The sequence below is a fragment of the Rhopalosiphum padi genome, chromosome 1 (genome assembly GCF_020882245.1).
Source record: "Rhopalosiphum padi isolate XX-2018 chromosome 1, ASM2088224v1, whole genome shotgun sequence".
Lineage (NCBI taxonomy): Eukaryota > Metazoa > Arthropoda > Insecta > Hemiptera > Aphididae > Rhopalosiphum > Rhopalosiphum padi.
Genome location: NC_083597.1, coordinates 75,549,035 through 75,562,040, shown reverse-complemented (window position 1 = coordinate 75,562,040; position 13,006 = coordinate 75,549,035). Strand labels below are relative to the sequence as shown.

General features: G+C 29.6%; 1 protein-coding gene across 1 annotated transcript; it reads left to right on the top strand.

Annotated features, from left to right (window-relative positions):
- Window positions 1-397: 397 nt before the first annotated feature.
- On the top strand, window positions 398-10,895 carry LOC132932131 (glycoprotein 3-alpha-L-fucosyltransferase A-like). Its single transcript, XM_060998358.1, has 6 exons — window positions 398-798; window positions 5,795-5,997; window positions 6,486-6,588; window positions 6,783-7,123; window positions 7,412-7,836; window positions 8,788-10,895. The coding sequence occupies exons 1-6, from the start codon at window positions 669-671 to the stop codon at window positions 9,161-9,163; spliced, it is 1,578 nt and encodes a 525-aa protein (XP_060854341.1). The 5' UTR covers window positions 398-668; the 3' UTR covers window positions 9,164-10,895.
- The last annotated feature ends 2,111 nt before the right edge of the window (window positions 10,896-13,006 follow it).

The window sequence follows — 13,006 nt, the reverse complement described above, 5'->3', positions numbered from 1 at the left end:
ACACAATACGCGATAAATAAAAATAAAATAATATCGTGGAAACGGCGGCGCGCGGCGGAATCGCCAGTTTCGCGGTAACTCATTTTCGACGTATTTATCCAGTCGGAGCGGCGCGCACTGCGCATGGGCCGCCGCCGGCTGGATACCGGTGCGAGGGATGACGGCGGCGGTCCGGCGCGGGGTGGTGGAGTTCCGCGGAGTGGCGGCTGCGATTATATTGTGGGGTGGCTGTGTGGTGGCGGTGTGGAGGCCCTTATAGATTTTGCCCTGGACGAGTGGCGCCCGCGCGTTATCCGCCGTCGTCCATGCGCGCGCGAAACTTTCTTCCCACCGCTGCCCCGCCGTCGCTCGCGTGCGTGTGCGCGTGCATTGGCGTTGTCGTCGTCGTCGTTGTCGTCGTCGTTGTCGTCGTCGTCGTCGTCGTCCACCGCCGCCGCCGCCGCCGTACAGCACACGCACACGCAAAGCGAACCGAAGCGCACCACGGTCACGGCGACGACGTTCACGGGGACGACCGCGCGTCGGTTGCAGCACCAGCGACGGCGGACAGCATCACCACCACCGACGGCCGCGCCGACCGACAGTGGCACTTGCGTGACTCTTCGCGGCCATGGATTTCCGGGCGGACGTTCATCTCGGACCCGGTTCGACTATTGCGCCGTGCGACGATGATAGTAATAAAAATAACAATAATAATAATAATACGTCTATGCGGTATCGTCCGACGACTTGTGTGCGGACTGCTCGGACGAGATGAGAAAAATGAAAAAAAACGGACAATCCGAAGAATTTTTCGAGGTATTTATTTTCGCGTTCAGAGATGCGATCGCCCAATCATGCGTTTAATGTATAGTATAATATAATTATTATAGTGTTATTATGCCGACAAAACGTTGCCATTCGAATTCTGAACGCGATAAGTGGCGGTGTAACACGCTCATTAAGTGCGAAGACCTCACATTATGTGCGATTATGTCGTGCCCGTGCCGAAATAGTATTATCAATTATCATTAATATTTAGGGCGCGGATTTTTCATTCAAATTCGTGACTTATTATTTAATGCAATGATATTTTATTATATTTGATTAAACCCGAGCCACGTTTCATAACACTCCGGGTAAAATAAAACTTGCTTAATTCATTATTACTCGTTGCCGCATAATATTTTTGAATTTTTCATACTTTACATAATATATATTATTCACACAGGCATTTTGAAAATAATCAGCATTCTGTGGGTAATCGTACCTATAGATTAAATAACAATTTTTGAAATCATCATGTATAACATGTAATCTAGTCTTCAGTGGGTATACCTATGTAGTAGGTTCTTGTTAGTTCGTTTATTTTTCCATTAATTTATCTTGTTTATTTGTCGGTTTAAATTAATTGTTCTGATAATATAGTTATTAATTACAATTTTAAAACTAATATTAAATAGGTAAAATTTTTTTATTAAATATGTCATTTATTAATAATTTACTTTGACAAAAATAGCAACATAGATATTTACACAGTATATGCATTTTGTATTAGGTACATAAGAGCCCGTGCCATTATTATTAATATTATCATATATGTAATAATATAATTATTTCACGTGAGCTTCTAACTGTATAAGGTATAGTGCCAATAGTTACACGACACTATAACATACTATTATTATAAATTATATTGCACCGGTTTTTCAAACACAACGACCCTTATATTTCACCAACTATTAATACATAATAATTTCACATCAGTCACCACTATACAAATACGATACTTTAATATTATATCTGTATTTGTGTTTGGACATATTTTCGGATTTTTTAAATATTTGGATAGCCGGAATGTGATATCCGAATAATTCAAATTGAAAAATTCAAATATTTTAATAATTATGAGACTTTGAGATTTACGCATTGCAATATCTGAATAGTAGGTATAATATCTGATTATATCCGAATAGTACGATTATCCGAATATATCCAAATATTATAGTTATCCGAATACTTTGATTATGGATATCCGAATTAATTCTTATACTGATTTAAATAAAACCTAAGTATCCGAATAATTTCAACACTAATCTGTATCTTATGAGAAATAACACTATTATTTGTTATATCCGGCCACTTTGAGTATATTATGCACTTTTAAGAGCAACTGGTCGGCATGACATTTATATCAATAATTATTTATATTTTTTACACTTACTTAAGCGTATGAACTTGTTGGTTAATTTGGTTCACTTCTATAGATTTATATTTATATATAGTAGTATAAATACATAATAATATATCTTAAATCTATTTGAATTTAAATATACGCAATGTTTGCGAGAGGAACAGTCGAACAAGGTTATAGCTTTATAACATTTAGGTATGATTTATATTATGGAAATAAAATCGGGAGAATTTTTATAAATTACTTAAGACTAATTGCTTACTATCAGAGATTTAAAAGGTTTTTATTTATTGGAAAACATACAATCTGTAAGTTTTATTTTACAATAAGCATGTTTTATATTTTAATTAATGATATGAATGACTTGATTAAAAGGAATTAGGTCCCCAGTAGAAATATTTTGAATTCAAAATTATAGGTAAAAGTAAAATAATCATGAAGATTAAAAATGTTCAAAAATGTCGGTAAAATAAAAATAAATAATAAGTAAAAATAATTTATTTCATAGGTTCTTTTTTAATCATATTGTTCCGATCATACGTAATTAATTTTAGTATAAATAATTAAAATTATTCTCCACGCATCAATATATTATAATGATTCTTATTGGCGCAAACTAATTAATATAAATTATGGAAACAATAAAGATAAGATTACCGAATTTTATGACTAAAATATAAGATATAAATAAAAGATTCAAAATAATGAAGTTCATGGCTAATTAATTCCGTATAATAAATTTATGTATACAGGATAGACTCATCACGCATGCTCACTCCCTTTTATTCTTAAACAATTCATTCGTTCAAATTCTAATTTTTGTAATTTTTAAGTAAGTAAGTTACATCTATATTTTGACCATGTGTCAAATACTTATTTTTCATACCAAAAAGGTAAATTTTGTCTTTATCATTTTATAAGGTACAAACCTTTTTCAAGTACAAATTACATTTTCTATTATAAATTATTATTGTTACACAAATGATTTTTAAAACTATGTTGATATATTGTTTTATCATATCATTATATTATTATAAATACACATTAATTATTATTAATTATATATAATTAGTAATTATAAAACGGAATTTAAACTAGTGTTTTCAGATTAATTGTTAAACTGTGTCTATGTTATAAGGATAAAAGTATGTATTATGCCCAATTTAATTAAAGATTTGAGGGTTAAGATTATTTAGAAATAATGGTAGGTAGTAATATAAATTTATTAATTTTTATGTTTATAAACATTGTATAGAAACTAGGAACAAAATTTATTTTTAAATTATTTAAAATAAATATTACGATACACTTATACACATACAGTCATACTGACATAAATATAATTGTAAATAATTTAGATCTGTTCCAATAACAAAAAAGTTTCCCGGAAAGTAACATTCCCTTTTTATAAGCGTTTAAAGTTAAATTTTTACGACATTGAATATTCACTAGTAAAATTAAAATGATTAATAATTAATGATTTATTTTCCCTACATTTTTGATGATTTTATGTAATTTAAAAATAAATAACAAAAATATTTTAACTCTATTATATTTGGTCTATTTATATAATTATATATATATATATATATATATATATGATTTTTTTATAAATATGGATGAAAAAATTGTAAATTGAGTACAAGATTCATCATAAGTTAATTATATATCAATTAAAAAATATATATTTACAATATCTTTTTATAGTCGTCTTTAAAATCGTTCAAATTATGTTTTAATGAAAAATTTACAGTGCTCAATTTATATTGCAAAGACTTAAAATTTGAATACAAAGTTCATTATAAATTGTAATCAATAAATCTAAAAAAAATATTTAAATGCAGTTTCTTATAGACATTTTAAGTTAAAATGTTTATGAAATTATATATTTAAACGAAGAATGATGATTCTGTAGTAATTTAAAAATATTATTCGTAGGTACTGAAAACTTTTAACGTAAATTGTTATATATTTACCTGATTATATAATTAACTTTTTTGACAAACTAATGTTTGTATTATTAATATTACAAATAATTTACTTTAATAAAACTATGAATATTAAAAATCGTCTTCACTTGGAATCATTTTTCGTATGTAATGATAAACCATTAAACTCAAAACACATCTATTATAATGACCTACTCAATATAACAAAATACATTCGAGTCATACTTTACAGAACAACGGTTATGTACCTACTTTCCTACTTTCCAACTTTTTAATTCTATATTAAATATATTGATTAAAAAATTATTTATTTATTATCTAATCTATATTATTAGCAATAACTTATCAATTTCTACTCTTTGTATTAAAAATATAAGTCATGTCATACTGCGAAAATGTTTATTTTTATTTATTGATACAATATAGCTTTAAATATTTTAATAATTTATATCATAGTTAACAGATGTTATTTATTAATCATTTTTTCATACCTTTTCATATTTTCGATATTTTATTATGGTATTTGTATATTTAAATACATTTATAAGGTATAATTATTTTTCTATACATTTCGGGATTCTTGATAAATGTTTAGTAAAACTGATATTTTATGAAAGTAATCATTACCGTAAATAAATATATTTATTTTAATTCTATATTTACATTTTTATTCTAGATAAGTCCATACGACTTATAACCCATAACTAATAACCTTCAAACGTTTGATCAAAAATATCAAACCACTCCCAATTTTTACAGTTTATATGTATATTGTATGTTGCAATATGAATTTAACAGTGATAATAATCGTTTTTAATTTTTTAGTGATACAGTTTTAAGCAATTTTGTTGTTTGTTTATGAGTTTATTCATAAAAATATAATGTTATCTCTCTTAACGTAATTTCAAGTAGAAATATAACATACATTTTAATTATAGATATATATTTTTAATTTTTTTGTTTGTATTGATGAGTTATGTATAGTTATGTAAAACAAGTTATTATAGTCTTCAAGTGAGAATGATATTTTCCGAACACTATTCGTATGCTGAATTGGCATTATGCCATAGAATATATAAAAAAAAATAAGCAGGAACAATGCATAATAAACGAGACTGCCATACCTACTGACATAAATTTAGGAAAAAAAATTTTTGAGTGAAATTTATTGACTATTTTATTTAACAAATACCTTCTCATTAGTCATTATAATCTATTGTATGTTTCTATCTAATATTTATACAAATGTGATTCATCGCTCCATAAGTCCATACTCCATTAACTAACTATTTTTAAAACAATTCACGTGACACAAATATACTAATTTTAATTATATATATTACACAGTCAAACACTGAATAGAACCTTTAAATGACTATTTTAAACTGCAATGTAAATGGTATATACGTTGAGAATTCATTACTTTAAGTCTCTCGATTATTTTTTGTTTTAAATATAAATAACATAACACATTAGATGCAGTATTGCGTGGTTTGATAGTACATAAAAGATAAAAAAAATGTAAGTAAATATTTTCATAGGCATTATATAAAATAATATTATAACTAAAAAATAGATATCATCGTTTTTTTATTTGAAAATAGGATAATATTATTCATGTATATTACATATATATATAATATATAACATAATATAAAATGCAATGTTTCAGAAAAGTGTCGATTATTTAAGATTATAATAGAAAATATGACGGGTCGGCAGATACGTCGTTTGCTGTACGGACTGCTGATTTTAGCATTATTTGTCATTGTTATACACAGTGGCCGTACTGCATATTGGCTAGCAAAAGATGAACATTACTTAGAACGGCCGCACCTCCCCGCCGAGGACCAGCTAGATTACAACGAACAACAGGTAGTTTGAACAAATTCCTGTAGTTACAACACTAACAACAATCGTGAAAACATTGGTATAACTATATGGCTGTATACTTGTAATTTGCACCCATAGGAATAGTTCACTAAACTTTTTGCGATTTAAAGATACTAATTACTATATAGTTATCAAAGAAATTTACATAATAAAATATATACATAGACATTTTTTTTGTCAATCATAATTTTTTTTTATTTCTTGTTTTATTTCACTAAATATCTTAAAAAAATGTTAGTCTATAAATAATCAGAAATGTATGCTGTTATAATTTATTAATTACCCAAGCATCAATAATGAAAATAAAATTGTTAATATAAAATATTGTAACATGTATAAAAAGTCTTCTTTCTTATGATAAATACCTATAATAATATATAAGTACCTATCATACATTTTTTTTTTTTTACTAGCTAAATTGAATATGTCTGTTTTGAGTGTTATTGATTTAGAGTAATTTAAACTTACAGAACCTACAATATTTGGAATCCCCAATTCAATCTTTAACATACAGTCCTTTAATGATGGAACCGAATGAAATTTCAAAATCACAATTACCATGGTATTTTAAAGGTAAAAATTTAATTTTCTAATAAATATAAAAACTACAGATTACAGTATTAGGTACATAACCTATATCGTGCTGAAAATTGTCACTATGATTAATGTAAATATGTAAATTTTATGAACCAAACTAATAGCAAGAAAATAATTGTAATTTTTTTAACCGACTAATAATATAATATGTTACGTCTTTACTTTATCAGATGGCTTACTAAGACCAAGCAGAGCTAAAACACATATTAAGACTGGACAAAGAATTACACAGGTATGGCCTAAAGAACAAAAAACCGATGACCGTATTGAAAACCAACTTATGTTTATACCACCTAATTATCGATATGACGATGAACCAATGAAAACAATTTTACTTTTCAATGGTTTAAGTAATTGGATGGTAGAAGATGGACAGAATGTGTTTATCTCGAAACAATGTCCGGTTAATAGATGCACAATTACTTCGAAAAAGTCAGAAGCTTCAAACGTGGACGCAATTTTATTTCGTGATCATTTTTCACATCCCGGTCACAGAAAAACTGGTAAACAAGTAAGATCAACAATTTATTATACTTTAAAATCAACTAAAATAAAAATTAATTGTGCGTTTATAAGACGTGCAGTTAACTGCAATAATTATTGGTTGATATTATATGTCTTACATCACGTAATCAACCTTTTACGGTTTCTAATCAATGGTAGTAATTACCTACATAATGTTGTAGTAACGTTTATAATACATTTTGAATTGTTTATATAAGTGTACTATATATATAACTATAATATTATTATATTTTATACAATATTTGTATAATAGTTTACAATTTTTACATTACAGGTATGGATTTTATATTTTCTTGAGTCACCATACCATACAGAACTTATCACTTACAACGATGTGTTCAACTGGACAGCGACATATAGACACGATAGTGACATCGTCACGCCATATGAACGATGGGCGTACTACGATCCGTCAGTGACACAAGTTGAACAATTAGAACGGAATTACGCGTTTAACAAAACGAAACAAGTGGCATGGTTTGTATCAAACTGTGGTGCCAAAAACGGTAGATTACAATACGCTAGAGAATTGGCCAAATATATATCAGTAGATGTGTATGGCGTGTGCGGACAATTCAAGTGCCCTAGATCAGATAAATGTTTTCAAATGTTGGAACAAGATTACAAATTTTATTTGGCTTTTGAGAATTCAAATTGTTTCGATTACGTGACCGAAAAGTTTTTCGTCAATGGCCTCCAGTAAGTCAACAACTAAATAATTTACAATTTACTTAATCACGTTTAGTGACTAATTATATAATTTCTTATGTCGTTCAAATGCACCGTATAATGCGTAAAGATGTACAGTTTAGTTCGTGGAAAAAATATTTTTTTGTAAAAAAGTGTGAAAAGCTTTAGTTTTGAACGAAACAATAACTAGGTATCAAAATGTTGTTACCCGTCTTCTATTACCTTATGAGGTGAATTTTAACGATATCACAACTAATTATTGGCGACATTGGCGTATATAATTGGGGGGGGGGAGTTGTGATCTGTTAGAGTTGTTAGGTATCACTCCAATATATATATATAATCGTATTTATATATCGTATTTCACATACCATGTATATTTATGCATAAAATATAAATTCTATACTCATCTGTCTGATATTACCATCACTTAGTTTAGGTCTACAATAGGATAGTAAAACGCAATATATATACTTATAACACTGATATGAAGTAGGTAATAAAAATAAAATTGCCAAAAGAGAAAATATTATTGAGTTTAACTGTTTAATTATTTTAGTAAGCAATTACAAAATTAAGTATACCTATTGGTTGTAGGTATATGTTTTATTATAATATATAATAGGTAGGTAATTATATAGGTAACTTTATAAACGTAAATGTAAATTATATATTATTATTTATTTTTTAGGGTTTTATAAATATCTTAAATTTTCATTATGCCTACCCTATTTTTTAAACATAAGCTAGGGTTTTTACACGGATCTATCCTCTACCTTTGTATTTCAACAAAACAAGAGTTATGCGTACACTGCTATCGTTGGTATTATACAAATAGATATAGGAATTACGATAAACGAAAATATATTATAATTTATTATGATGTATTTATTATACAACGAAATATTATGTGAATATCTATATGGTTTGAATAAATAATAATGAAATTGTTTGGTGCAGACACAACGTTTTGCCGGTCGTGATGGGTGGGCGCCGAGAGGACTACGAGCGGATAGCACCTAAACGATCGTATGTGCACGTGGACGATTACGAGTCACCCAAGCGATTGGCCGAGTACCTGCGGCGGTTGGACGCCGACGACGACCTGTACAACGAGTACTTCCGGTGGAAGGGCACCGGCGAGTTTATCGACACAAAGTTCTTCTGCCGGCTGTGCACCATGCTACACGACGACGGCGCGCCGGCCAAGCACTACCGGAACATCAATGACTGGTGGCGCGGCCCGGGCGTCTGCAACAACGCCATGCCGTGGCGGCGGTTCATCGAGTCGTCCGCTGATGCCGGTGAACCGCACTCGGCAGTCAACAGCGATTAGCGTTTACCTAGGGCGGCAGCCGCAGCGCTCGACTACATCACAGGTCGTCAGCGTCGTCGGCGCCGCCGCCGCATCGTTGGCGTTTCGTCGCCGTCGCCGGACGTCGACTTCTGGCGACCCGGCGGCGCCGTTCGAAAGACGGCACAGCCGCCACCGCCGCCGCGTCCAAACGTCCGGAAACAGCCGTCGGCACCGCCGTCGCCGCCGCCGCCACACGTGCGCATGTCGAGCGCTTCGCGAAGACGGCGAAGGGGCCGCCGGAAGAACTTTCGGGACGGGCCTCAGCCTGCACGTCGTCGTCCATAGGACGACTCATCGTTTCGACTCGGCTGTATATATGCGACGTTTGACCCGCGGCGTCGTGTCTATTAATTATATTAATCATTATATTTGTTGTATAATAATTTGTATTCGCTGAAACCGATATTGTCCACTGCCAACCCGACGCAAAAATAATATGCGGACTGTATAAGCCGAGTACTTTCGTTTACGGTCTCCGCATGTTGTGCAGCTGTCGTCAACTAATAAATAAATAAGTCACCTATAAGCGGTTGTGTGGGTCGATCCGACTTGATCCGATTCGCGGCTGTCGACGGCGTCTCGATCAATCCACTACTCACTCCCCCATCCAGTCACATGACATAATATATTGTCGAAAACTGTGAATTTTTTGTACATATAATATTATTGATTTCCCAGAGTGTACGACAATGTTGTTGTCAATATACACAGACTTTTTCCCGATTTACTGCACGTTCGTCGGTACACAAATATCACATTCACAATAATTGAAATGTTTAAATGCCTAATAAATATAATATTATTCCATAATTGACTTTAGTGGTTAAGTACAGCCTTGTCAAAAAGCGAAAAAGTACAAATTCGTTATATTATAAAAATACAAATACTCGTTCATTAGAATTGTTGACTATTTGTCAAACATCAAATATTCTAATATAATATAGTAAATATTGTTTACTTTAAATGTACAGTGGATTTCAGTGATTATATGTGCTAGTATTATATTATAATATACGAGTGTCATAAAAATGTCTTCCGCTGGAATGATATTATTCAAATTCTACAATTATTATATTTATAATGTATCTTTATACATATTTTAATATCGACTGAATTATATAGACATATTAAATTTATTTATTTGCCGATGTAAAAACTGTTTTCCATAACACTGTTATGCATTAAAACTATTCGCGATATTATTTAGACAATTGTATCGATATATACACATAGTATTATTACTATTATTGTTTGTTAAGTAGTATTTTTTTAAGTATTACATTGTAACGACTAGGTTTCATTGTTATTAAATACTATATTGCACAATATATTATTTTATACCTCCTGTGATAACAAAGTGATATTTTTTTATTTACGTTATTAGGCGCAAATGTATATAAAATATTTCTCAAGTGCTTGTATGTATACATATGATATAATATAACTTAATAATATATATAAAAAATAACACATTTTGTGTGTAAAGATTACTTAAGCGTCATTTTCTCATGAATATTTGCGCCTATTCGATTTTATTTAAAATTATATTATAGTAAATTAGCTTTAAGTTTAGTGTTATAAAGTTAATTATTAGAAAGGACTTTTCAAACGGTGCTGAAGCATCAATTGGATTTTTTTTAATGATTTTATGTTGAAAAATTGTTACAAATAAATAAATAAATTTTGCGTAATAATTGCATTGAATATAAAATGTATAGTTGTATTTATAAATTATTTTATTGTGTGCCTATATTTATCAATAGATAATAAAATTATTTTGTAGAGTTATAACTATATTTATTTATTATCAATAAATTGCAAACAGCAATTTTATACAATTATCATATTAAGGAAGTAAGATATTGAATATTGTCGTTGTATTATAATTTATAACGGTGGATTAAGTACACAACAATATTACACAAATACAGTTTTCGCGTTCAGGATTCTGTATAATTTGTGGACGAGGCTTAAGCATCGCTAAGAGCTGTGATCACTGCCGCAGGACTAAGAATTTGATTCTAAGGCGTAATAAGCAGTGAGATCTACTCGAAGAACAACATTTTCCATTTCAAATCATTAATTTAAGAAACTATAGTAGATCCATATAATAGTATTCGACACATTTAACTTCTCACCTAAATAGAGCTTTGCAATATGATAGTATTTGTTTTAAATTTTCCAAATGTCAGAGAATACATAATGAAATTCCTTAGTTTAAAGCGCACGAGAAGACAAAGATATCACTTGCACCCTTGCCTGATATACAGGAAGTCAATATAGTCTACACTCATAACTTTTAAATCAATTTCTTTTGGTGAGTTATATTGTTTCCTAATTTCTGAGTTGCTTATTAAATTTATCAGTACTCAGATTATACCTTAATTGAACATGAATGCCAAATTTTCAACCGATAGGTATAACTATAGAATCACGAAGTAGAAATAATATACAATAGATAACAAAAATGTTGTACTCAGGTGTACTTAAACGATATATCGTTACAAAAGTTATACCAACATGTAAGAGACAAAAATATGTGTTATTCATACAAAAAACAGTTGGTTAATCAACAAAGCAAGAGGATAAACAACTCGAATTAAAAAAAACAACTTTAATTTTCGTGTTGAAATGATTTTATTGAATGTGCACGAAAATGAGAAAAGTAATGCAACTACGGACGTGAAACCTAAACAAAGTTAAATTATATGTACCTATGTATAAATATATACATATCACCATGATGGCACCATTGTATTATATGCCTATAATATATACATTAAACAATAAATATAAACAATTAATGAAGTCAAATGGAAAAATGCCAACAATAAATATATTAAGTACCTAATGTTAATCAATAATAAAGTGCATAGGAAATAAGTATTTTTTATGTGAAAAGTAAATTATCCTAAAGTATTTATTAATTTATTACTGATTAGTTAAAAGGTCATACAATTTATGATCCACTTACATTGTGTTTTATGGTATCGGTATGATTCAATCCTCAATTGTACAACCAACTTGGCCTTAATGTATTATACTCGTACTAGTCGTACTGTTTATGTCTGTATACACAATGCAAGTAAATTTGGGTTTAGAATACACAATAAAAACTAGCTAATGTATAAACAGAGAATTAGAAGCAATCAAATCATAATTAAATCAACAAGTCACCGGTCAATTATTTCATAAAAATATAAATTGATACATTCATAATAGACAAAAACTAAAAATAATAATGGTCATAATGTAGGGTTAATAAAGACATGTATAGTCTAATGCAATATTATTCCTAAAAAAGTATCGGCAATAATTGATAGTAATAGTAAATAAGAATATCCGATAATAGTATGACACTTTTAATTTCACCGGGCACACATTATTTTTTAAGCATTCATTATAATATATTATTATACAAAATTCAAAAAATCTGATAACTGCAAGCTACAAGTTTAGTAGAATATCTATTATAAAAATTTATTGAAAAAACTAAAACATCTATAATAATATTTTAGTTCAATTTTTCATGCAAACCTATGAAATATGAAACTGTAGCTATAAACTAATGTGATATTTGATGTTTATTATATATTTTATGTATGACATTAAAAAAATATAAATTACTCTATATCTACTATCTATATGATAATATGATATAGATATCTTTACATAGTATACACTATACATTATACTGCATTTGTGTTTAAATTTTTCAAATCAAACTTTAAAACAGTTGTCTAAACATATAATTATACAACTGTAATATATATATTGTAAATGTTGGTTTTAAAAAATGTAGATACTTAGTAGTTATTAAAC

What these genes read in the sequence shown, in the direction of transcription:
- LOC132932131 (XM_060998358.1), top strand. Translation starts at nt 669, where the DNA reads ATGATAGTAATAAAAATAACAATAATAATAATAATACGTCTATGCGGT. An exon ending in TAGATTACAACGAACAACAG is followed by an intron (nt 5,998 to 6,485) that starts GTAGTTTGAACA and finishes TTAAACTTACAG; the next exon opens with AACCTACAATATTTGGAATC. An exon ending in ACAGAAAAACTGGTAAACAA is followed by an intron (nt 7,124 to 7,411) that starts GTAAGATCAACA and finishes TTTACATTACAG; the next exon opens with GTATGGATTTTATATTTTCT.